This window comes from Colletotrichum jinshuiense, chromosome 13 (genome assembly GCF_051148585.1).
Source record: "Colletotrichum jinshuiense chromosome 13, complete sequence".
Lineage (NCBI taxonomy): Eukaryota > Fungi > Ascomycota > Sordariomycetes > Glomerellales > Glomerellaceae > Colletotrichum > Colletotrichum jinshuiense.
The window spans coordinates 280,978-306,868 of NC_139306.1; the positions used below are offsets into that span (position 1 = coordinate 280,978).

Consider the following 25,891-nt stretch of genomic DNA (forward strand, 5'->3'; position numbering starts at 1 on the left):
GTCATCATGCTAAAGCATAAAACTGACGCCCAGACAGGGAAGTGGGGCGCCAATGCCATGTCATTGCTATCGGCTTTTGGTGATGTGGGTGCCATGTCGGCATTTCGCCTTGCTTGATTGGCCCGCCAGCAACGAAAACCCGAGGTCGCAGGATCACCAAATGACACTTTCGGATTTTCACAGGATTTCCGTTCATGTCGGCTTTTCATATGGGGTTTCCGCGCTATGTGATTACATGTTGCCTATTTGAACCCGACGCAAGCTCAACTATTAATATTGCTTAAGATACATCAAATTCCTAATTCAGAACCACATCAAACCATAAGCGTCTTTCTACAACAACAACAACAACAACAATAACTAAAATCCTATATTCCCGCCTACAAAGCTCTCGACACCGCGCCTATCAATTTCAAGCCCAAAAGCTACCATCAAAGATGGCTACCGTCGAATTCGAGAAAAACAAGTACAAAGCGGAACGGGACAAGCGCTTCAATGCATTGGTAACCGAGCAAGGAGCCCGAGTCAAATTCAGGAGCAACCTCCAGATGAAAGATTTGAACCGGGATCCCTGGGTGAACTATGACAAACTCGCGGCGACCCCCCCGCCGTTAACAAACGGGTCAGAAATCAGATTCCTGATCCTCGGCGGTGGTCATTGCGGAATCTTGTACGCCTATCATCTGATAGCCGCCGGGTTCTCGCCGTCCGACATCGTCGTTGTGGATGAAGCCGGCGGCTTTGGGGGCGCGTGGTACTGGAACCGGTACCCAGGCCTGACGTGTGACGTCGAAGGATACTGCTACCTTCCACTGCTTGAAGAAACAGGATTCGTCCCGAAGCAGCGTTACTCCAGCGGCGAAGAGATTCGGGAGAACATCGAATGTATTGCTGAAAAGTTTGGCATCCAGGGAATGTTTTGCACCAAAGCCATGAGTGCCGACTGGGACGATACCAACAATCGCTGGGTTGTCAAGCTTCGGCGCGATATGGGGCCGAAGCACCAGGACTTGAGCGGCGAACTCGTCGTTCGTGCTCAGTTCGTCATGCCCGCCGGCGGCGTTTTCTTCTCCCCCAGTGCCCCTGATGCCCCTGGGCTTGAGACGTTCATGAAGAACCGGGAAATTTTCCACACTGCCCGTTGGAACTATGACTATACTGGGGGTTCCCCTTCACTGCCAGATATGATAAACCTGCGTGACAAGAGAGTAGGGATCATCGGGACAGGAGCCACTGGGGTTGGAGCTGTCCCAGAACTAGCCAAGTGGGCCAAGCATCTCTACGTCTTCCAGCGCACCCCGTCCTACTGTGGACCCCGAGAACAAGCTCAAACAACGCCCGAAGCTTGGAATCAGGTTGCCAATGGGCCTGGTTGGCAGTACAACAGGATGAGAAACCTGAGTCGCTTTCTCAATGACGACCCAGAGGTAGATGCGGGTGACGATCTCGTCAACGATGGTTGGAGCCACAGCCGCACGTTCTCCGGACTGATTGGTAGCCCACGCGCAAAAGACGTAACCTCCGAAAACATGGAACAACACCAGCGCCGCATGCTAGAGAAAGATTCAGAGCGAGCTTCTGAGCTTCGCAGACACATAGGGGAAGAAGTGAAAGACCCAGTTGTGGCCGAGAAGCTAAAGCCTTGGTACCCTATGTGGTGTAAGCGCCCGACATTCCACCAGGACTATCTCAAAACATTTAACCGACCCAATGTCACCCTCGTCGACACGGATGGCCAGGGCATCATGGGTTACACCGAGCGGGGCATTCTGGTCCGCAACGGCGAATCGACTGAAGAATACGAGGTCGACGTTTTGGTGCTGGCTACGGGCTTTGCGGCAACGGCAAGCGTTGAGGGTGATCCATCTCAAGTCTTGGATATGTCAGTCAGGGGCCGCAGTGGCCGTGAACTCACAGCCAAGTGGACTTCAGATGACGCTGCCACTTTCTTCGGCGTCGCCACCCATGACTTCCCAAACTTCTTTTTCTACTCGGCCCAAGGCGTCAGTGGCTCAGCCAACAGTACGTATCCGCTAACCATCGCTGCAAAGACAGCCGCTCAAATCGTGAAGAAGGCGGCTGAAAAAACATCAAATGCCGAAAGACTCGTGGTGGAAGTCAGTAGGGAGGCAGAGCTGCGCTTTACCGATAGCCTTCAGAAATACACCCCATGGTTTTCGGTGTTGCCAATCTGTACCCCCAGTTATATAACAGATTACCGAGTCCCTTCTAAAGACCAGAGCACAAAGCGGCCTAGGGCGGGTTGGGCTATGGGAACAGTAGAAGTTGAGAGGGCCGTCGACAAGTGGTTATGCAGCAACCTAGAAGGCTGGGAGGTCCAGGTTTAAACATGGTAGAGGGGCAACGATTCTCCCCTTTATCTCCTTTTAGCTCTTATAGATTAGATGCACTGCTTCTTGTTTAATTTCAGCTAATTTGCTTTATTATACTCGCTTGAATGTTGCTCTTTTTCTGCTTTCTACTGAAGTGGAATAGTAGGGATGGATGGATGCAAAACACCACAATACACCTAGCGACTAACGTCGGGCACCCACTTCTGGGCACCCCCACATCTGGGCACCCCAAATTAACAGACGTTGCCACACAACCCATCGACTTCAATTATCTATCTATTCTACCCACCACCAACCACAATACAGTCGTCAGCTTCACTAGGGTAATCAGAGTCGCTGGATTCAGCTGCCGTATCTACAACTTCGCCAGATTCTATTTGAGACCGTCGGATATCCTGGATGTTGGCGAACTTCGTGTTGGGGTCTATTTTGACAGCCTTCCGTTTCCTCTGCCTCGAACTGTCAACCTGTGCTTGCAGCAGCTTAATTTCCTGCTTGGCAGCAGCCAGTTGGTAGGCCTTCTCCTTAAATCCTTTCTAGACCTTTCTAAACAACAGTCGCCGTGTACTGTTACAACTATCCAGCTTACTAAACAACCGTAATTAATTATATAGATTAATAGTCTTTCTAGGTGTTAACCACGCTACAGCAGATGTAGTAGAAACCCAACTATTAGTCTGACTAGCAACCTAGCCAGCCTGGCCAGGCTGTCCAGCTGTTGACTGCCTATTCTAGGCCCTATCTATCTGTCTGGCTGGTGTTAATGGGGCCTGGAGGAGCAGGCGGCTTATCAGCGGTTTAGCAATACATACAGGCTACAGCCTAGTTGCTTTCCAGCCACTTTTGATATTCCACTTAGTTAGGGCATCTAGGCGGGCCTTTTAGTAGCAGCCTAGAAAGTTCCGTTTGCCTACAATCGTAGAATCGTTCCATTAGGTGAGCCAGCCTAGCTCCTTTCTATAGGCCGTTTTGAGTGGGCTAAATACTAACTGATCTAGAGGCTGGAGGACGTGTGAGGTATGTAGTAGTAGAAAGAGTAGATAGATGTTGTTGGTGTAGTATATCTACATAAAGTCTGTTGTCTCATGGCTACCGTAGCCGTTAAGAATCAACAGTTTAGGCTTATCTATATCGTCTTGTGTAGTCTAAGGGATAAAGACCTTCTGCAGCTATTCAACTGCAGTTGCATCTATTGTCTAGCTATTATCTGTTAATATAAACTCCCAACCAGCATAAGGTTAAAGATCTAGAGGGAACTACTACTGTTATACTAACTTACCCTTATATATAATAAGTGGCAGTAAGGAGCAGTAGTCTGTAGAGATACACTTAATAATAGATACCCAAGCTTGTAATCCAGGCTGCTTCTTCTATACTAACTTAGTCTTAGAGGATCCAAGTACCAGCCTATTAGATCCCTTGCCCTTAAGGATCCCTATCTCATCCATATTGTATCTGTTGGCTGGTTTAATGGCCTTGATCTCTGGAATAGAGAGATATCTAAACTAGTCCTAAAGAACCTTAGTGGAAGCTCTATTAATACGTCTAGAGTCGATTGCTCTACTTCTCTAAGTTGAGATAGATGGGTTTCTTTTCTGGAATCCATCCATCTAGTTCTTTCCAAGTGGTTGGGTGTCCCTATTAGCCTGTAAGATACGCTCGGCGAATTCTTTAACTTGTTGATAGGTTGGAGCAAGCCCAAGTGAAGCCTGAATTCGTACCCATTCAGCTAGCTTGCTTTCTTGGCTCTAGGATAATCGCTGGAGATCAGCAAATGCTTAATCTTAAGGTTGGATACCTTTAATCCGGTTCTAAAGTGTTGATCGTAGTACCCCCCATTCTAGAGCTGCCTTCTTGATCGATTGACTATTAGTAATAGCATCTAAGGCCTGGCTGACCTCAAATTCAGTATATTAGCCTATTAGGCCCTCAAGTAGACGTATGGAAAGTAGGAGGTTAATTGGATAAAAATCAGTAAAGTTGTGTAGATTGGATGTTGAGGGGTAGTTGTGGTGTTGAGGCATTTTTGGGGTGCCCAGATGTGGGGGTGCCCAGAAGTGGGTGCCCGACGTTACTACACACCTTAGGTTCCGCCTACTATAGAGTGACCTCCCGTCTGCAGAGCAATAGAAGCGTTAATTGTCTGTTAGAAATAGGCCTGATTAGGCCTATTCTAAACAGATAATTGCACTTTCTAGGCTGTATAGAGAGGGTTGAGAGTTTACCTTGTTGCTTAGTGGTTACCTCCACTACAGCTGTATATATACAAGTCTCCCCACCCTGTCGTTATTTCTTTAAAATCTTCATAAAAGTCAAACATTTCATTGGGAGTAGCAATAAATTGACACACCACAACTGACCCCCCGAGATTTGGACCCTCTCAGTCATAAGGCCTATAGATGGTATTCCAGACATCGGTGTAACCACTTGCGAGCTCCTCGCGCACCATATCGAGCTCCGGCCCCACCTCAGCAATGATTCTGAGACTATCGGCGGCTGCCAGCGCGGCGTTGTCCAGCAGCTGCAGCCTCTCGTCCGCGATGCGACTCGGCGAGTCCTCAGGCAGGTCGCGGTTCCACTGCAGCGTGGCCGTGGTCTCGAGGTACGCCTCGAGAAGGTCGGCTTTCGCGTCGGCCATGTTGCGGCCCGGGTCGGACATGGGATCCTCGTGCTGTATGGCCCAGTCCAGAAGCACGGTGAAGCCCGAGATGCTGTTCCACTCCGTCAGCGGCATCGAGTGGTACAGCTGGTTCAGGTTGTCGCTGATCTCCACGCCGTTCTCGGCCAGCTGGACGAGCAGGTTGGCGCCCAATGTCAAGGCCTCGTCGCCCAGGCCCTGCGCCTGCGTCGTGTGCTCGGTCGACTGCGAGTTGGTCCCGTCGGTGAAGAGCGACGCGTTCTGGATATCGGCGATGTTGATCCACGGGATGAGCGCTTGTCTTTGGATGGCTGAGCCTGGGGCGTTCCGGTCTATGTTTTGGCTACCAGGCAGGTCTTGCACCACCATGCTGTTTTCATTGTTCAGACTCGCACTACTGCTGTTCATGTTCCGATTTGCATTACTGTTGTCGTTATCCCGGTTCGGGCGGGCGATCCCTACGCCCACTACGCCCTGATTCCCGACATCGCCCGACCCGTAGCAGCAGCAACACAGCTTACGCAACCAACAGGTGCCTTCCGGGTCGTGGTAGTTGACAGGGTCGTTGTGCACGTAGCAGTACTCGTTCAGGCCGTCCTGCGTCCCGATGGGGTCCGGCGACAGCCATCGCCCCAGCCACGGCATGTACATGCGGGCGTTGCAATAGTACAGCCCCGTCTCCTTGTCCCGCTCGTACGCCGCGAACCGGTACTTGCGGGACGCCTCGGTCGCGGACCGCCGCGTCGAGTACGTCGGCGACCCGAACGGCGAGAACTCCTCGTACGACACGACCTGGCCTTGGTCGTCGAGCTCGAGATTGTCGCTGACGGTGTACCGGACGAGAAGGGCAGCTGCTGGATTCGATGGCTTTAGCCGAGCATCGCGCTCGACGACCGCCAGGCGCTGCTGGGCCATGACGTGGTAGCTTTGGCGTTCTTTCTTGATCGTCTTGCCGTCTCCGGCGTACTTGCGGTAGGCCTGCGCGTTGCCGATGTACAACGTCTCTTTGAGCTTTGTCGGCGTTTGCCTGTCGCTCCCGCACCGGTCCGTTACCTTGCGCACTCGGGCTCCCAAGCTGTTGTAGACGTACCACGTCGTCTCGGGGGTGCCGGTCTTGGTGAACTGCGTCGCCGATGACCGCAGCTTGTTGGTAAAGTCCCAGGTGAAGGTTTGGCGGGAGGAGATGGAAGAGATGCAACCCGACTGGTCTGAGCCATCGCCGTCGTACGCGTACGTCTCAGTCTCCTGCTGACACTCCGCCCGGCTCAGCCGATTACTATTTTTCTCGGGCCCCTCTAATAAGCTGTCCTCCTCGTAGATGTAGTTCTTTTCCCACCCGGAAACAGTCCTGTCATCCAAGGCAATGTGCTTCATTTTCCGAATGTTGCCCGCTTCGTCGTATTCATATGTCTCCCGGTATCTGCACAGCTGCTGCCCGTCACCCGGAATACCATTTTTTGCCGCAGGTCGGCTGGCGGACCATGGCTGGAACCCGCGGCCCCCGCCATTGCTGGCATCGACTTGTTGCCGACCCTCGGCCGCGACGAGCTGTCCGAGGGCGTCGTATGTGTAGTCGTTGGAGGAGTCGACGATGTTGTTATGGAAATAAACCGACTGCTGGGCTTGGTTGATCATGTGGCTGACGCGGCCCTCTGGGTCGTAGGAATAGAGGTAGTCTTCCAGGTCTATGTTGCCGCGCTGCCTGGCAAGGCGCTTGCGAGAGAGGGCTCTCGTGCACTCGTCGTATTCATTCTCGAGAGTAGTGCCATTGCCGTACTGCACCACCGAGGGCTGCCCGTCAGCGGCATACGACACCGCCTTGATGAATGCAGTCCAGTCCTTTTGGCCGGGTGCCTTCCATGATACCGATGATAAGCGACCAATCAGATCAAACTTGTGCAGCGTCATCGCTCCGAGGGCATCTGTCATGCGTCGAGGACGGTTCTGCGCATCGAATTCAGTCGTCTCCTCGTAGGGCTCGTCGAGCTCTCTTGGGTTGTCATTATTCCAGTCGATTATCTTCTTGTACTCGACGAGGAACTGCCTTCGTGCTCTGGTCAGGTTTCCCTTGAAGTCGTACTCAACGTTGGTGTATTCGCCCGACTGGTCAAAGGTCTGATACAGACGACCGAGTAGGTTCCTCATAACCGCATTGCGCTCTGGCCCGTCGTACACCTGCTTTCGGATGAGAATCTCGGGTGCACCATGCCGTCTCAGAAAGACATCCGTTTCGCGGCCCAGAGCGTCAAAAACGGTCCGCGTGCACCATCCCTGGCTGTTCCAGCCGAGGACGGCCCTGCCCATACAGTCCAGTATGGTATACTTGGACCCGTCGTCCATGCCGACTCTGCGTGACACCCTCCCAAGCAGATCATGGTCCAGCTTCTCGACAATGCGACCGCGGCCGTCGATCTGCTGCGTCCGGTTGCCGCTCAGGTCATACCTGTACCGCTCCGAGATCTTGCGCGTGCCGTCGTCCGTCACGTACAAAATTGGTCTACCCTCAGAATCCACGTGTAAGACCGAAGGCGTGTCGTTCAACACCTCTGCTTTCCGTGCCGCCGCCAGCATCCACGGTGTCTTTACACCCGTATCGTGCAACGCCTGTGTGCGCTGCTCGTACCACGACGGAAGATACGACTTGGCGTCAAGCGTGGTGAAGTAAGGTCCCACATGCTCATCCTCGGCCGCATTACTAACAAGAAGATTGTCGCCCTCGTCGTATGTTGCCAGCGTCCAGACACCGAGCAGGACCTTCGTAAATGTGTGGTCCGGATTCAGCTTACCGACAATCCGGCCGAGGGGATCGTACAATGTAGTCGAAGAAGACGACTTGTCGTTACTGCAAGGCGCAAAGGCAGAAGTATCGGACAAAACAGGCTGGAATGTCCTGAGGGGATCGCCCTTGTTGTTGGAGATGCTCCACTCGCTCACTCGCCAGGTTGAGCTGCCATCTCGGCCCTCCTCAGCCAGTTGTACATTCTGAACGACCTCTCCTTTACCATCAAGGTAGCGAAGCGAGACCCCAAACTGGCTCTCAGTCGACCTCTCGCTGACATGCGACGACCGCTCGATGTCGGCATATCTACTTGGTACGAGCACACCGCCTTCGCTGCTGGACCTCATGTATGCCCAGTCATCGTATATCCGTCGCATCCCCGCGCCTTTACAAAGCGCGGATCCGCGTGTCGTGCTGGGATCGCGGAAGAACTGAGCTATTTCCACGTCTGACGGTGCCAGTGGAATACCGTCCAGGCTATCACCGACAGTCTCGTCCGACTTACCCATCTGTGCAACGGCAACAGTTCTCCCAAAGCAGTCTGACAGCGCCTGAAGACGGTTGCCGTTTACATCGACAACATGATACGCCCGCAGCGTCACATAGTCGTTCAGGGCAGCCGTGACGTGACCAAGGGCGTTGGTGGACCCCTCTGAGAGTAAGTCGAACTCATCGGTCTTCGTCAACGTCTTGTTCGAGAGCGGGTCGTAAGAGACCCTGGGAGTGTAGAAGGATCTGCGCGCTGTGTCTAGTTCCAACAAGGCATCTTCGGAGTGCGAGTACGTTCCCGAAGGCATCCACCATGTGCTGTCGCCGTCCAGGTCTTTGTATCCGCCTTGCAACAAGACTTTGGTCAGATCCAAATTCTGCTGCTCCAAGGTGCTGCCGTACACATGATTGAGATAGGACCCGGCCGCGACGAGGTCAAAGGACTGGCCAACGAGAGAGTACTCATCGAGGTCCCCAAGGTGGAGCGGGCGGCTCAGGTCGCCGCTCTTGAAGTACGTCCTGCTCTCCTGAAGGAGAGCGAACGTTGCCCCCTGCACGGAGATGCTCGTTGCTCTCTGCAGGCGCTCTGACACAACCGGGGACAGTTTGGGGTCGAAATCTGGGCCGCGCAGAAATTCGCCAGCCGCTTCTGTGTCATCCTTGTGCAGAAGTCGAAATCGTCGCGACATGCACACGACCGGCTTCCTGAAGCTGTGGCGACTACTCTTATCGATGGCGCCGGTATACCGGTTCTCGGTAAAAGTGACCACATCTCTCTTCTGTCTTTGGCAATCATGGGGATCGCCGAGCACGTCTTCGGTCCTGCCGAAGGAAACGGAGGCGACAAGAACAACGTCTCCAAAGTCGTTGACGTCGAGCACCACCTGATGCTCGCGCCTCGGCTCTGAATCCCCGCGCTCCTGGTGATGGGTAATTGTCTCGCTGGGAATCGCGCGGTATGCCCCTTGACGACGCGTGGTCGGCGCTTGCTCTCTCCTGACTAGATACCTGGACTCGGTGACTCTAAACGGCCGCGAGGCAAGCGGAGAGCCATCGTCACTATAGATTTCCTGACGAAGAGCGCTGCCCTTCATGGCCCGGTAAACGTCTCCGACCTCGCCTGTTCCGACGTCATCCGGGATTGTGCAATGCGACGGCAGCAGGACACTTGGCGGGACCTCGGCTGCGCCGGTATGGAACCAAGTCTTGGTGAGGACGGGGGGCGTGCGGAACAGGTTGCGCTTCAAGGGACGGAAGACTTCGGCATCCCACTGCTCGACTACGCCGAAGCCGCGAAACTCCTTGTCCACCCGGTCGTAGTAGCCGTCGTGGTAGGCATAGTGGGACTGCATGCACGCGCCCGTGACGGCATCGCTTATCTTAACCTGGCTAACGCACTGGATCGGGAACCCGATGCGCGTCCGCCACGGCCGCCCCCTTCTCTCGTCTTGGTGATAGTACCAGTTGGACGACTTGTACTTCAGCGCGACCTTCCCACCCATCCCGTTGGTGACCGATTTCAAGATGAGGGGCTTCTTCCCGGCAGTCGGGTCGATGTAGCGGAGAGCGGCTGCCGTGCCTTGGGTGCGGTCCGGGCCAGACCAGCACAGACAGGAAGTGCCGCCGCCCAGCAGGTCGAGAACGAAGATGGACGACGTCGAGTCCATACTCGGGAACGACGGCACGGAAACAGGCTGGCTCCATCCGTTGCCGGCCAAGTTGAAATACACGTCCGCCCCCCCGCCGACGGGGAAGTAGACGAGATCCGCCGTCCCGTTGCCGTAAAGGTCGGCGATCTTGAGCCTGTCATGCGAGAAGTTGGCCGGGCTGTCGAACCGCGGGGCGTCGTACATGACAACCTCCTCCCCGAAGCGCCCGCGTGAGAGCGTAGGCCAATACGAGACGCGGCCCGGCGCGATGCGGATGATGTCGCTGCTGCCGTCGCCTGACATGTCCGCGAGGTACACGACGCACTGCGCGTCTCCCGTGACGAGCCGGGGATTGCGCTTGTCTGGCTTGATCCGCTGTTCCGGGCTGAAGCCCCGTTTGCCGAGGCACTCGTACCAGACGAGCTCGCCGGTGCTGTCATCCATCATCAGCAGATCCGACAGGCCGTTCCCCGTCAGATCCAGGCGCATGGCGGCGCCGGTGCGTCCGTCGAAGCTCGGTACGGACTCGAACGCGACGAACTGCTCCCAGTCGTCGTCGTCGGCCGCGCGCTGGAAGTACCCGCCAAACCTGTTCATCGCGTCCAGGAAAACGAGCTCGAGCTTCCCGTCCAAGTCGATGTCCTCGAAGTACTGCATCTCGCCTGGGCCCGAGTTTGGCTGGTTCCGCAGGCGGAGAGTCTGGCCGAAGCCGTCCTCCCCCTGGCGGTTCGGCGGCTGCTCGTCTTCTTCGTCGTCCGCAACAGCGGCATTCTCATTCCGCTGGTAGGTCCAGGCACCGCCCAGATGTCTCTGCAAAAGACCGCTGCTGCCCTCTCCATTCAGGTCCAACCACTGGATATCCTGGGACAGCGAACCGGGTACTCCGATTAAAGACTTGGTATCAAACTCCTTGACGTCCAGCGTCTCAGCTGGAGGCGCCTGGAAGTACTCGAACTGATAAGGGGGCATCGACTGCGTCATGATCGACGACGCATCAGCACCGGGTCTGTAGCCGTGTTCTGAGAAGGAGACAAGAACGGACGCCACCGGCGTCTCCTGGTACTCTAACGACGTCGAGCGTACGAGGCAGTCCCGTCTCCGCAGCTTCTCGGGGATGTGGTGGAACATCAGAATGCGCCGACAGAGCCGGTGCTGGCGTATCTCGAACCCGCAGCGGGCGCTGGAGAACGAGTCCTGCCTCAGCGACCACGGCCGTACCTCGTCCGTCGTCGGGTTCGACGCGTCGTGCTCGCCGTAGTCCAAGACCACCCGAAACAACGACTCGCCGGCGTACTCCGCCGGCGCCCACGTCTCGAGTGAGCGGTTCGGCGTCCTGTTCCCGTAGTAAATCGACTTCAAGTACCGACCGCGGGCCCGGATCTCCGCCGTTCTGCTGGCCTCGGGAATCTGCAGCCGGGGCGGGAGAGAGGCGATGCCCTCGGCGTCCTCGGCCTTGTACGAGTACTGCATCGCGTTGCCGAAGGCGTCGTACCGCTCGCAGGCCAGCCAGGAGTATATCCTGCGCCGCTGCTGCACGCATCCGCCTGCTGCTGTTATCGCCGAGGAGTGAGAGTCCAGGACCCTCGACTCGTCGGTGCGCCCGAACACGGTCGTCACGTTCTCGGCCGAGATGCTCCGCCAGTACACGTCTTCGACGTCGCGCGTCGACGTCCAGCGCTCGACGCGCAGGACCTCGGCCACGACGCGGGGGAGGAACTCCTTGATCGTGAACCCGTCGACCACGACGGGCTCCCGGTCCGCCCGCGGCAGCAAATCCTCGTGGCCCGAGAGGAGGAACACGTCGGAGTCGTCGTAGTGCGGGATCGCGTGACTGGTCTTTCGTGTCACGGCGCCGACGTCCATCTGCCAGCCGAGGCCGAAGGGCCCGTTGCCCGAGCCCGAGTTATAGCTCAGCGCCAGCGCGGGGCCGAACCCGCCGCGCCCCGGCGACGTGTATATGGGCAGCGACAGCGACATGGTTCCGTTGGACGGGTTCATCTTGAAGGTCTGCCCGAGCGGCCGCTGGCTGCCGCTGCCGCCGCCGCCGGAGACGTGTGACGGCGTCACAATCTGAGGAGGTCCGCGGCCCTGTTGCTGTTGCTGGCCATTACTAGAAGGGAAAGCACCACCAGATGTTGAGCCAGTTGCCGCAGATATGGCGGCCGTGTTTTCAGATGCTGGAGGCGCCCCTTGTACGGCCTCGGGCTTGGTTGCGGCCTGGAAGTTTCGTTGTTTGGCCATGATGGTTGGCGACGATGATGTCTGAAAACGAGTTGAAGTCGTAGGAAAAATAAATGTATTCAGCGGCTCGTTAGACGGTCAACCCTCGAGTGAGTCTACTTCGGGTCTCCAACTTGGATATCTGGATATCGTAGCTAGTTCTCCTGCTGCTTGCCAGGACTCTTGTGACCGAGGCGGAGTGAGCTCGTAACCCTAACCCTCGAGAGACCAAGCGCCAGCTATGTCCGAGGAGGTGATCGGCGGAGGACTGATGATGATGAGGCGTAGGCGAACGACGCCAACAGGTTCTCTCCGTCCATGGGCCCCGCTCTTTTCTATTCAGCTCGTCAGTTTCAGAGCACAGATTGGGATCATGAGCCGTGTCCGGCCGAGCTGAAGAATCGATATCACATCGCGGCGGCTAGGCACGTGGACACGTGGGCATGCATGTGAGTGCGGACAATAATTGCGCATCGGGATGAAGATATGTTAGCCCCCTGAAATATTTAACTAAAATGACAATGGGGCCGCCAGAAGTATCCTGTGTACCTGAGAATTGCGATACATCAAGAGGGATCGTCTTCACCACACTAGGCCGTATTAGCAAGCGGAGAGCCACAATATTCGATAGCGTCGTACAATGCGGCAAGGCGCGCATAATCCCCGTACCAATGCGACAGGCCCATTCCCCACGGAACCAGAGCCGGCATGGGCGATCATGCAAGGCCGCGGCTGGAACATGGCATTGCCGACAGCTGAATTGTCCGATAGGACGAGAAGCGATCATGGGATAGCAACCACCAGCTGCCCCGCTCCCTCAACCCACTCGCCCTCGTCCGTCGTCCACGCCTCCGACACCCAAAGGGGATGCTCCAGCTTCTGTCCTGGCGCCACCTTGGTAGCGCCCTCGATCTGGACCGCGAGCGCCGGCCCGGCCCGCAGCTCCGTCACAATCAGCGTCGCCTTGCACGCGCCGGCGACCCCGCCGGGGTCCTTGGCGACCGAGACCGACACGCCCGTTACTGGCTCGAGCACCAAGACCTTGTTGACCTTGTCGGTGGCGGTGGAGAAGATCAGCGCCGAGAAGAGGAAGGCGCCTTGTAAGCTGGTCTGGAATACCACCTTGACGGTTGCCGCTGTCAGTGGCTCGGCTGACTCGTTGGTGGCGCGTAGGGTGACTCGCAGCCTGTCGTTCTTTGGGCTCGAGAACTCGGCCGTTGCTGTCCACTTCAGGCGCAGGGTGCTTGGCTTCACTGGCTCTGGTTCGGGAGGTGGCGCCGGTACTGGTGGCCGCGGAGGCGGTCGGATGGAGAGGTCGGCGACTTGGAAGAGGTCTTGGCGGGTTGGTCTAAGGTCAGATGGTCTACTAGTCAGTCGATGGTCGCAGACTGGGGTTACCAGCATGTCTTTTTAGGGCTGCGAGGGTTACGGAGAGCGACTGGACGTACGGCGCGTAGTTGAACCCGACGATCAGGTCCCCCTGGCGATTGAGGACAGCCTTCTGGAATTGCAGCCATTTCTCCTCCGGCGTGGCCCACTGCGGCAAGTCGGTGATTTTTGTCGTGAACATGGTACAGGCGGCGTCGACAGACTCCTTGAAGGGCCCGTCGAAGAACCTCTTCAGCTGCGAGAGAACCTTGACCTCCCACGGCTCCTTGAACCCGACCATCTCCACACGTGACTTGACGAAGAAGTTCTTGATGGCCGAGCTCACTGGTGTCTTTTCAACCTTGACGTATAGCCCTCCCTCGCCGACGTGGAGGGTCAGCACGAGGTACCAGGTGCAGATGATGTCGTACCTGGCCAACCATTTAGCATCGCTCCAGAGAGCGTGGTTGACATTGCCACCTACTTGTACGATCCTGGGCTTTGACCAGTCGCAACGTCAACCCATTTGGCCTGACTCTTGTAGGTGGTTGTGAAGTCGGCCCGGATGGCCTCGATGTTGAGACCAGGCGTATATCGGACTGCAGACATGTGGTCGACTGGCCTGGTCAGCACCAGTGGCAAGAAATGCATAACATGCAAGCAAGAGGGATCGCTCACCTGCGATGCTCAAGCTGCTTCTCAGACTCTTCCCTTGCTTCTCCAGCGTGGAGTCCAGTGAGTACGGACCATCCTCGCTCCGCCACGAATACGAATGAGTTGCTTGGGTCGCCGCGTCCGTGACGGAGAAGTCGTGCGACGACCATTCCTCCGCCCACACCTTATCCTCCGCAGCAGACTTGAAGTCACGCCTGATCTCGTAATTGGGCACGTACATCTGGTTCTCCCACGTGGGCTGGCCGATCTTCAGCTCGCTCGCCGCGTTGATAATGCGGAGCCGGGGAAGCAGAAGGCTGTCGAGAACCCGGCGGTAGTTAGTAACCCAAAACCCGCTGAAGACGTCGGAGCCCGCGGTAAGGAGGGCTTCGCCCACGTAGTTCTGCACGAAGACGGAGTCGTCGAAATCCGTGCCGGCGGCCGCTGACGCCTCGCCGCCGCTGCAAACCAAGATGGCATTTTTGTCGTTTGATACCGCCTGGTCCTTATTGGGAGTACTACTCCGGTAAACCACGACCCTCCTGGTATCCAACGACTTTTCACTTACTGATTTTCAGTCAGCAACTGTCCTTATACCGCGGTCCCTCCCGAAGACATGATACTCGGCTCACCTGAGACGTCGGGTCTGACCTGGGGCAACTTGAACCGCAAACCCATATAGTTATACCCCCGTTTGCCCAGTTTGGTCGGCCACTCACTGAGGACGCGAGACAATGCTTTTGCAGACACCGGGTTCTTAGCCGACCAGATCCGCCACGACATGCTGACACGCTGACCATCGTTGGCTTCGTCCTTGTCCGTGCAGTCGCTCAAGCCCTCGTCGACGGAAAACCCAGCAGAGGACGCTATTTGACCCGTGTCAGCAACAACAAGTAACGTCGAACATATATCATTATCAAGGCGAACGCACGAGCGGCCATGAGAATGGCAAGCATTCTCTCGGCACTGACGTCTCCCTCAACCACCGAAACGTCATAGTCCGCGAGCTCCGTCCTAGCCCGCAGCAGAATCTGCGTATCGATCTTGTGACATAGCTTCCAGTCATCCATGATGACGCTCACGGCGCCCTCTCCGAGTGTACTAATGGTTCCGCGATTGACACTATCCTCCCTCGTTAGCAGACATGAGACAAACCAGGGACAAAGTAGCACCCTATCTCACCAAACGCGCAGATAGACATCCCCAGCGTTGCTGATGACGATCTCCGGCGCCTTGAAACTAAGCGAGACGTCCCACTGCTGGTCCGGGTCCGGATACCGGAGGCTTTTGAGTTGCTCATCGTAAGTGTCGCCGTGCAAGCTGCGAAAGCCGTAGTTGAGCATGCCCTGCGTCAGAGCGACGACTTTGTTAAAGGGACCTACAGATGAGGCCATGTTTTGACGTTTGCGTGTTGAGTAGTCTGTGAAACGACAGCCTAGACTAAAGTCGTGGATGTTGGGGGTTTGCCAAGGGGGGTAGAGGAAGGACGAACGAGAGCCGGACGGTTGCTGGCATGAGGACAGAGAGCGATGTCCATTTATATACACAAATAGATACGGGAGACTGCAAGTCATTAGTCAAATTCCATACCTTAGCCCTTTTTGGTTTAGCAAGCGAAAGCGCTACAAGAGGTGGTTTTGGGGGAGTTTTTTTTTAAAAAAAATTGAGCTGCTCGCCTGGAGTCTTTGGCAACCTGTGAACCTTTCTCCAGCCGGTGTCAAGTGACAGAGAGTTCACACGGCATAGCGTCTGATTTTCAAACAGTTTCTCACAATTTACTTGATCATAGTATTCAAATCATATGTAACACAACTCGCCACTCTGAGTCAGGCGGAAGAAACCTCACTTCAACCCCTTCATATCCGTCGTAAACTTGACCACAACATGTACATTGCCATCCCGATAAAACTCTTCATCGCACACCTTTGGATCGAATTTCACCCTCCACTCCCCATCCGCCGCTTCTTGGATGGGGTTCTTGTTCACCAGCGCCACCATCTTTTCCCCAAAATCCACATTCTCCATCCCTACCAGCGGGATATCATTCTTTGTGCTCAGCGTCACCTCCTTCTCCAGCCTCTTCGGCACCAGAACGGCGACGCTACCCACCGTGACGCTCTGCCCAAGAGTCCAGAACGGCAAGCGGTCGGCCAGCCCGCCCATCTTGAGCTCCCCAGACCTGGAAATCCGCAGCTGCCGCCACTCGTTGGCAAAGTCGTTCCGGAGCTCCAGCAGCGCGTACGCCCCGCCCGTGGGCCCCTCGTCCGCCGCCGCGTCCCCGATGGCCCTGAGCGCGTCCTTCACCGACGCGTTGGCGGCGTTCCTCAGCGCCGCGCCGCCCTCGACCGCCGTGTACCGCACGTGGAAGACGACGTCGCTGACGGTGGCCCAGTCGAACTGCCTGATCTGCGAGGGGAACTCCATGCGCCAGGTGCTCACGGCACCGGCGCCCTCGAAGGGCAGGTAGCGGTCGCCGCCGAGGCTCAGCTCGAATACTCCCGCGTCGTTCTGGCCGCTCGAAAGCGCGACCGACGTGATGGGGACGCGGTCGGAACGGAAGCGCGGGTCGTCGCGGCCCTGGTACGCGTACGCCGACGGCGCCGACGACGCCCGCACCCGGCTGTCCACCAGGCTGAGCGTGCAGTTGACGCTGCTGTAGCGCCCGACGATGCAGTAGACCGACGCCGCGACAGTCTTGATGCGCCGGAAGTAGTGGCCCGGGAAGTCCATGTCGAAGAGCATCTCGCTGAGCGAGAACTGCGCCGAGCCCGTCTGGCGGAGGCGCAGCAGCGCGAGCGGGTCGAGCTGGCGGAGGGAGACGTTCTTGACGAGCTCATAGTCGTACGGCCGCCGCTCCATCGAGGCCATCTCCAGCCGCTTGAGGCCCAGGTAGAGGTGCGTGGCCGACAGCAGGCCGTCGCGGCTCGTGTCCCAGTAGCCGCTCGGGACGAGGTAGCTGGGCTGCGGCGCGCCGGTCCGGGGGGACGTCTCGAACTGGTGCGACCGCTCTGCGCGCCGCGCCATCTGCATAGCGAGCAGGTACGTCTCGTAGAACGTCCTCCGGAACGAGTTCTCCAGCCAGCCGTACAGTGTCTCGTTGGTGTACTTGGTGCGGTGCCACTCCTGGACCTGAGTCGCCCTCTCCACCTGCTGGCGCTGCGACTCGATCTCCCGCTCGCAGATGGCGAGGCGCACCCTCTGCACCGCGATGTCCTTGTCGACGTGCTTGACGTCGCGACCCGCGGTGTTCACCTGTAGCCGGCGGTCCTGCAGCTGGCGCGTCATCTGGCCCATCCTTGACGCCCGCTGGGACGCGTGCGTGTCTATCTGCGCCTTGACCTGCATCACCTTGGCCATGCCGGCTATCGGCTCGGACAGGTCGAGCTCGATCTCGGAGCCGACGCCCATGGGCGATATGTTGGCGCCGATGTTCGGCAGCGCGGCGAGGCCGGCCGCGTATAGCTGGAGCACCGACGCCGCGTCTGTCAGCGTGGCCGCGCTGTCGGCCTTCTCCGACTCGAGCTTCTCGAACCGCGACATCCGCAGGTCGTCCATCGTGGGTTTCTCGATGTTCTGCACAACGTCCGTCCACTCGCTGCCGGCGTCGGGCACCTTCTCGGCCGACTCGCCGGTCAGAGCAAGGTAGTACTGCAGACGGCTGACGTGGGACTTGCGCATCTCCTCCAGCGACGCGATCGTCTTCTCCGTCTCTTGCTTCTGCAGCTCCTTGATGGGGATGATGCTCGTGGCGGCCAGCACCTCCTGGCGAGAGATCAGCATCGTCAGGCCCTCGGTGTCGCGCTTCTCCTTGACTGCGAGAAACTGCTCGCCCAGTGACTTGAGCTCGCCGCAGATCTCAAAGGCCTTCTGCAGGAGGACCTGGAAGCGGTGGTTGGGCATGGGCGCATCGAGATCGTTGAGCACGGCGGATGGCGGGAGTCCGGCCGCCTGGGCCTCGGCTAGCAGACCGGGATCCAGCGGAGGGTCGAAGAGGGGGTAGGCAATCGGCTGGCCGTTGATATCCAGGCAGTTCCTGATCTTGTAGAATCGATCGTCTATCAAGTTACGCAACCTGACAAGCTGCGGGTTGGCCGGCGCGCAGAAGTAGCCCGCCCGAACGATGCCGGTCAGTGCCTGGCCGTACGTGGGGACCGCGCCGTCTGCCGCCTTGGACCCGCGATAGCAAGGCACGCTGCTGTACGGGAAATCCAACTCCATGTTCACCTTGGCGTTGGAGAAGGCGTCCATGTAGTCAACGAGGTCCGCGAACGTCATCACAGACATCTTCCCCAGCTTCGGTACTTCGACAGGCGGCGCTCCGAACAAGTGCGATGCTTCCACATATCGCTGGATGGCGAGGGGAATGCTCTCGAGGCTGTTCTGCCGGAAGTACTGATCGCCGCTGGCGATGAGAACCTCGATGTATTTCATGACGAACCGCTTCATGTAGACCACCGGGCGGTCACGCGCGATGGCGTGCGGGGCGAAGGGATTGTCTTTCCACTCCGAGATGGCGTTTTCAAAGTCGGTCTTGCTGTCGGTAGGAACCCGATCTTCTTTCTTGAGGGCATCGAGCTTGTCAATGATGGACTCGGTGCCGCCCTTCTTCGCCATGTCTTGGAACGGGAAGAATCGCCAGCAGCGGCTGATATCAATCCCTTCGATGGTAGGGTCGAAGACGAGACGCGCCATGTCGAGGGCAAGCTCAAACTGCTGAGTGGCTAACAGACGCTCCACGAGCAGGGATACCGCGTGCATGCCCAGTTCCCAAGTGTACAGGGCATACGGCGCGACGTGTTCGTGATATGCGGCCCCCAGCTGGCCAAACGTGTCCTTGCGCTGATTCGGGTTGGTGGACTTGCTCAGGTATTCATAGATCTTCTTGACAGTGTCTCCGGACGTGCTCCGCTTCATCAGCTCGTTGGCGGAGGCGCTATCAAAGAGGCAGGGTTGATACTGGACTGGCTTTTTGGGATCTTCCAAAAAGGGCAGCGCGAAGTAAGTCGTGCTCGTCAACTGGGAGCGAACCTCAACCACGAGAGCGCTTGGATCCTTGAGGCTGAGGTCTTGGTATGACATGGTCCACGTAAAGTCGCGCTGGAGAAGGGCATCGCCAACACCGGCACTGGTCAGCTGAACGTTCCTCGCTTCCTTGCCCATTCGGATGTTGGATCTAGGGTCAGGGACCCTGCCGTTTGCAGACGACGCCGAAAGCTTGGCGAAGTGCGTAGGAAAGGTCTGAGGTGGTACGCCAGAGTCAGGCTCGGCCAACTCGAGGTCGTCCATCACCTTCTCGTTAAGAATGTTATTTTCCGCCATCTCCGGAAGCTTGGTCCCGGATTGCTTCTCAGCTTCCACCCTCTCTTGTTCCAGCTCCCTCTTCAGCTCGGCCGCCTTATCACTGGCTTCCTTCTCGACTTCGGACCGCTTCTTGTTCGGCACGCCCACTACGGTGACCTGGGAACCGCGGATTTTAAAGCGGCCGGCCATATACCGGTACTGTGGCAGCCCTACATCGGTGATTGTGCTCGGAAACGACCATTGTCGCTCGTCATTTCCGCCCCAGCAGCTGACCTCGATGATGACCACGTCATTCTTCCCCTCTTTGAACGTCCGCGTCTCGGACGACACAGTGTCATTGAAGAATTGGAAGCTTGACAGCGGCGGAGGCGATTTGCCTGCTGCAGCGCCGGCAACCCTGAGGGCAGACTGGGAGACGCGCTTAGGAGTCCATCTTCCATTCCGATATTCTGTCCAGCCCATCTTGATCTCCCAATACTTCTGGGGCGTGCTGACAGTGGTCTCCTTCTTGGGGTCGATCGTAAGTTTGTTGTCCGACGATGACATGTTGGACTCGGTCTGGAGCGTGAATTGTGGGAGGAACAGAAAAAGCCGGCCGTCGACTACAACCGGGACGAGGTAGCATCCGCTAATCTCCAGGCTCTTGCCGTTCTCGTCCGTCTCCAGAGACGGAATATCGACCTCGATCTTGCTCCAGGAGGCCCATGACATCTTGTCCCGCTTGGCTTCCAACCTCCGGTAGTAATAGTCGAACGGGGCTTGTCGGGTCCGGCCGAAGAAGTGGAACTTGGAATGGGCATTGTCAATCACCTCTTGATGATAGGCGCGCACGTCCAGGCTAGCGATTGCGTTCAAGCCGGAAACATAAGCGGAAATGGCGTCGCTGACGCTTGAAATATTGAGGTTGCTCTGCATCATACTCGACTCGAACGCCTTGAACAGCTCTGTCTTGTTGTCCCGAATAGTTGGGTCGATCCAGTTCTCCGGATACAAGAAAAGGTTCCGATTGGCCTCCCAGAGAGTATATTTGGACATGTACTTCCACCTCACCGGCTTGACGCCGACACATCTTGTCTCTCCGTCCTTCCCAGTCCGCTCTAGGCCGAGGTTGCACCGCTGGACAAAGAGCTGAACGGTCGAGATGGCCTGCTTGATCCGAGATGTCTGCAGCTGTGGTCCCATCTGGACGTCAATGAGCAGGTGCTCGAACAGATGGTCCGCATCCCTCAGGTTCAAAGCTCGGCTGTCGGGATGGTTGAGCAAATACTGGATCATAGCCCGTCGTCGTCGGTCCCGCAGGTCATCATAAGCTTGCTGGAGGCTTGCCTTCGGCGATGTCGCACCGTTGGACGGGGACTGAACGCAGACTTCGAGTTCTTGGGCGATAGCAAAGGCTACGTCCTTGTTGCTGGATGCTGCTGCAGTCACCTGGGGGGTTGCAATGCGGAAGAGCAGTTGCTTGTCTAGACGCTCGTTATTCAGGCCCTTGATGAGATCCATCATGTCTGCCAGCTTGACAAGCTCATCCTCCCGCTTCAGCATGCAAAACACTTGGTCAGCATCGCTGAGAGGAAATTTTGCATACAGCAGCAAAGAGACATCGGGAAGCGACCAGCCTGTACCTCCTGCAAGTTTGTCCTGCAGCTGCGCGCTATCGGATCCCGTCTTGTGTAGCCACTCCATGAACTGGAACAGGGGTGGACGCTTTGCCTTGGACTTGGCAGCCGTCCGGTCTCTCAAGGATCTATACTGGCTCAGACGAAGGAGGTCGTCCAGACCGATGTTGTTGAAATTGATTTCTGAACCGACTTTGCCGCCACTGTATAGCTCGACCTCCTGGGACTGGAGATCAAACACCTCAGCGACCTTGCACGCCGATCCCAGCCTTCTGTACATGTCCTCGACGAGGCCATGCAGGGTGCTGGTGAGGAACATGTCGGCGGTGAAATTCGACGGCAAAAGTGCGTCTTTGGGGAGATAGCCCAAGCTCGCCAGGGGATAGCCTTTACAGTTGAAGGAGACCGCTTTGCCCCCAGTGAGTTCGATCATGTGTTCAGACTCCCATTTGGGCCCAACCCGCTTGAACTTAAGATCAAACCCAGCAATTGAGACGACGGGTGCCGTCCCTCCGCTGACATTAGGCTTCTTGTCCGCGCTTGCATCGGATTTCGTGTCCTTGCTTCCATCAGGCCTCCTGTCAATGCTGACAAGAATGCGGTATTGCGCCGTAAGCGGCGGAATGAATAGACCTTCAAAATCTGTCACCGACAAGTCTCCTACGCTCGCCGATTTCAGGGCGTCAAATGCGTCCTTCTGACCGTCTCCAAGCTTCACAGTATTTGTCAAGAGACTCAGCAGGAGGGCGTTATTGACGGCAAAATCGGAGGCTATGCTCTCCACGACGACCTGCGGCATGAGTTGGGCCTTGAGGACGGGAGACGACTGCCGGAGGAACCAGAGTCGCCGGTCACCTATGATTGTGTCTGAGGATCGCTCAAAAAGCTTCTCCATGTCCTCGGGTGGAGTGCTACCCTTGAACAGTCTGTTTGACAACACCAGCAGGTATTGCCTTGACGAGTCCCAAAGCCGCCCAATGGCGTCTTCGAAGACAGGGATATCTTTGAGTTCTTTGGTGAGGGCATCCCTCTGGGACTGAGACAGAAGACCCGTCAATGTCAGGCGAGCCTGGGTTGGCACATCAGAAGGCGCTGAAGGATTGGCCACAGGGGTGCAAGACAGCTTCGAAGACGTCTCCTTAGCAACGCGGGCGTTGATCTTTCTTACTTGTTCAAAGACCCGGGAATTGTGCTTCTGCGCAGCCGTAGGCTTGGAATATGTCTCCTCCCCTGACCCGGTCTCTCCATCTGAACCCTGGTCGTCGTCTGTCTTCTCGTCCGAGGAGGTGTCGTCCTCAAGAACAGGAAGGTCCAGAACCTCGGTTATTTTCTGGGTACCTATTCGTTTTTTGTTAGTCAACTATCCCACCGACCAGGCAGGCAAACCATATACCTTCGATGAGAGCACTCAACCTCGACGAGACATTCGGCTCAAAAAGCAGCGCCAACGCCTTCGACACAGTATCCGGCGTCGCAATGGATGACTCGTCCGGCACCGCCGGATAGCTTGCCTCTATGGCCAGTGTGCCGGAAGTCAGTCTCGCTGTCGCCTTCAGCGCATTCTCCTTTTCCTTTTGCGTCAACAGGCCCCCGGCGACCCTGGCGAGGCTTTCGACGTCCCAACCGTCTTTGAACAGGTTTTGGAACTCGGTCAAAACGTCTAGGGTTGAAGTAGGTGATGAAAAGAGGCTTCTGCCAGCAATCAGGCTGAGCAGCGTTTCATATTGGGATGGTTCAATCTCAAACATCCGGCAGATCAAGGATATCCTGTAGAGCTGTGAGATGCTCGCAAGTGACACAGGGCTGTCGATGGTGAGATTGGCCGCGGACAAGATCAACGGCAGGTTCTTTTCTTTTATGGAGAGAGCAACGAGGATCGTCGATCTGTGAAGGGATATGGGCTGAGAGCTGCTGCTGAGCACGAGCTCCGTCTTCTCTGCAGGCTTGAAGATGGAATCCGAGGCAACAAGCCCACGCCGCAGGAAGAGCGAATGATAGAGGGAATTCGGGCCGTTGGTGTCGATATCTCCCCAGAGTGGCTGCAAATCGGACGGAAGGAGATCAGCCGGAGCAATCTCGCACAATTGCTTCACTGCCGCGAGTTCTTGAATCATCTCAGAGGTGATGGACCACTGGGGAGAAATGCTTCTCGTCGAGTCGAGATCTTCGTGGTTCCGTCGAAGGGTGCTCAGAACACTGTCTAATCCCGAGATGGACCAGCCCGTCTTCCTCCAGAGCCGTATAAACGCCTGTAAATCGAGGCAGACCTTCTCCGTAAGGTTTCCCGTGTCGAGGTCGCTAAGCAGGGAAAGCCGAAGGCGCATGTCGTCTAGTTTCTTGCTGAACTTTTCTTCCTCGCCAATGCTGCTGATGACTAACCGGCGTCCGATGAACTGTGTCTTCAAGAGTTCATGCAGGTCCTGAAGAGAGATGCTCGCTCTGGGCAGGAGCCGCCGCTTGATAAACGTCAAGCCCTCCCCCTTTGTGTCGTCCAGCATGTCGTCTGTGCTAGTGTAGCCCCAAAGCTCGGCTACAGTCGGAATGCCCAGGGACTTGCGGTATTCGCCCCGCATATCCACGACGGGAGTGGTCTGACATGCCTGCCAAAGTTCAAATGGTTGAAAGGGATGACCGGTTATGGCTGCGAAGTCGCCTTGCTGCAGGCCGAGAGTCTCGGCGGCAACTGAGCGAGAGATGCACTCCTTGGCGAGAGGAGAGAGTCGGGCCTTGAGTGCTTCATCGACGGGTTTCTTGCCAAGGTGCTTGTACGGCTGAAGGACTCTCTCCGGAGCTCGAAACGTATCCAGCACTTCTGCTCTCGAAGTTCCACACACTGCCAGCAGCGACTGGATGGTATCGACGGAGTAGTTGTACGGGAAGGCACTCATGGGGTAGACCTTTTGCTGAAGAACGTCGCGGTACACCGATATATTGACATGAGAGGGCTGCGGTAGCTTGTGGGCGTTTGAATCAGTCGGAGACATGTTATGGGCCAGGGGCTTGGCATCCTTGTTGCCATTGATTGCAGCGATGTGTGCCTCGAGCACCTCATTCACCAGATCGAGATAGGGAATGGTGACATTCGTGTTCGCGCACGAGAGCTGGATCCCTTTCAAATCCGGTCGCCGTTTCATCAACAGGGCAAACAGAGTCTCGTCCGAGTTTTTATCGCTGGTTGATGGACTGGACTGCAGGAGACGCAGGAGGTCCACGAAATAGGCCGCCGGGCTGAGGACGGATGAACACTCGTCGCAGGCGACCGTATCCATATCCCTGAAGAGATTGGCCAGATTGATCGACTGGTCTTCTGGGTCACCGCCAAGAGGGGGTATCTTGGAGGGGCGAAGATCGACTACACGTGGCTGCGCCCAGGCGTTTCTCTGCTGAAGGCCATGCGCCCACGCCTGCTCATTCCGGAGCTCCACGATGGTTGCTTGGTCATAGATGCGTCGCGCGTCAGACACATCTAGGCCCGCATCCTTCATGGTCTCGATAAAGTCGTCCGCGGCACACTGCGCGATGGAGTTGGCAGACTCGAACCCAGCTTGCATCAACTCCTCAATAGCCCGAGGAGATCTAACCACGGCCTGAAGTCTTTGCAGGTCGCTGAGGAACGCCTCTGCTTTCACCCGAAGCTCGGCGTTGGTCTGGGAGGATGTTGCCAAAGCCCGACTTTGCCGGAAGAGAACCTTGACGGACGTCTTCTCAATTCTGAACCCATCGTTCAGGGCCTCGGCGAGGCATTCCTCAACCAGAGCTTTGACATCACTGTCTGGTAAAGTGATTGTGTCTCTGGCAATGAGTCCAAGCAGGACCGATGTCGGCTCGTCTGCGAAGAGTCTTGCTTGGTATTGTTGTAGGATTGACTCGTCAGCCGCTGCCATGATGCTCGGGGTATCATAGCTGTCACGAGCAAGATCCTTGATGGTCGGTGGCCCATTATGATCGCGCAAGATCTGGATGAGCAGTGGGAGACTTGGCCTTGTAATGTCGTAAATGTCATGAAGAAGGCGAACTTTCTCCAGCAGGACGGCGTTCGCGGGTGACTTTTCCACAGCGTTCTGTAAAGCTTTTGGAAGAGGGTTGTTCTGCTTCAGCCCCTCCAGCACTTGATCGGTGTTGACATCTCCAATGATGCTCACAAGCACCTCCTGAAGCGCCGCGACATGCTGAGAATCCGCAGACATTGCTCTGAGAAGGGTATCAAAGGCTCAGTCGTAATAGCTTGACTGTGCAAGGCGTAGTTTGCGACAAGTAGAGGAATAGTTGGTTGCTCAAGCACTGAATTGTGAAAGCCAGATCAAGTTGAAGCTGCCAGCCACGTTCCTGTCCTCTGGGAAGTTTAGAGTAGCATATTCATAACTGACCGCTTGATGCTCAACCTTAGCCAGGGCATCCATACCGAGCCCCAAAGTCACGGCTCGCAACACTCAACCGCGCGCTTTGCCATGTGGATGGTCAACTTAGGGGCCTGGCGCTGCCGAGGCGCGAACCCCAGTCTCTCTGCGACCTCGATCTTCGGGCTTTGTACCATGGCCAGCGTTGAATGTACCTGTACCGTAATTTTATCCTCTGGTACTTGTCGATATTACCCGATTTGGCCAAACAGCAGAAGCTGTGGCTACGGGGGAGACGTTCTCTTGGTGAAACGGGCAGTCAGTCCGCTTCTGCATCGATCTATTGACACACTAGACTAGGACCGCTACTCAGCTTGCAATATAGTGTGCCAGCCGCTCAAACTGGGCAACGCCACCTGTAGATCATTAGCTGAACAGGCCTGCAGCAGAGTGGATGAATGCTGTGGTTGGGACAATAGAAAGAAG

The 25,891-nt window shown here is 56.5% G+C and overlaps 4 protein-coding genes across 4 annotated transcripts; 1 reads left to right on the top strand and 3 right to left on the bottom strand.

Annotated features, from left to right (window-relative positions):
• Positions 1 to 437: 437 nt before the first annotated feature.
• Positions 438 to 2,348, top strand: EsH8_XIII_000047 (flavin-containing monooxygenase; the record flags this gene model as incomplete). Its single annotated transcript, XM_083273758.1, has 1 exon — positions 438 to 2,348. The coding sequence occupies one exon, from the start codon at positions 438 to 440 to the stop codon at positions 2,346 to 2,348; it is 1,911 nt and encodes a 636-aa protein (XP_083120521.1).
• A 2,386-nt stretch (positions 2,349 to 4,734) lies between these two features.
• Positions 4,735 to 12,150, bottom strand: EsH8_XIII_000048 (uncharacterized protein; the record flags this gene model as incomplete). Its single annotated transcript, XM_083273759.1, has 1 exon — positions 4,735 to 12,150. One exon carries the CDS (start codon positions 12,148 to 12,150, stop codon positions 4,735 to 4,737), a length of 7,416 nt encoding a protein of 2,471 aa, XP_083120522.1.
• Positions 12,151 to 12,912: 762 nt separating this feature from the next.
• On the bottom strand, positions 12,913 to 15,545 carry EsH8_XIII_000049 (uncharacterized protein; the record flags this gene model as incomplete). Its single annotated transcript, XM_083273760.1, has 7 exons — positions 12,913 to 13,477; positions 13,578 to 13,928; positions 13,982 to 14,114; positions 14,176 to 14,718; positions 14,784 to 15,017; positions 15,083 to 15,273; positions 15,334 to 15,545. 7 exons carry the CDS (start codon positions 15,543 to 15,545, stop codon positions 12,913 to 12,915), a joined length of 2,229 nt encoding a protein of 742 aa, XP_083120523.1.
• A 448-nt stretch (positions 15,546 to 15,993) lies between these two features.
• EsH8_XIII_000050 (uncharacterized protein) lies at positions 15,994 to 25,255 on the bottom strand (the record flags this gene model as incomplete). The annotated part of the gene is made up of 2 exons (XM_083273761.1): positions 15,994 to 22,406; positions 22,462 to 25,255. 2 exons carry the CDS (start codon positions 25,253 to 25,255, stop codon positions 15,994 to 15,996), a joined length of 9,207 nt encoding a protein of 3,068 aa, XP_083120524.1.
• Between the last annotated feature and the right edge of the window lie 636 nt (positions 25,256 to 25,891).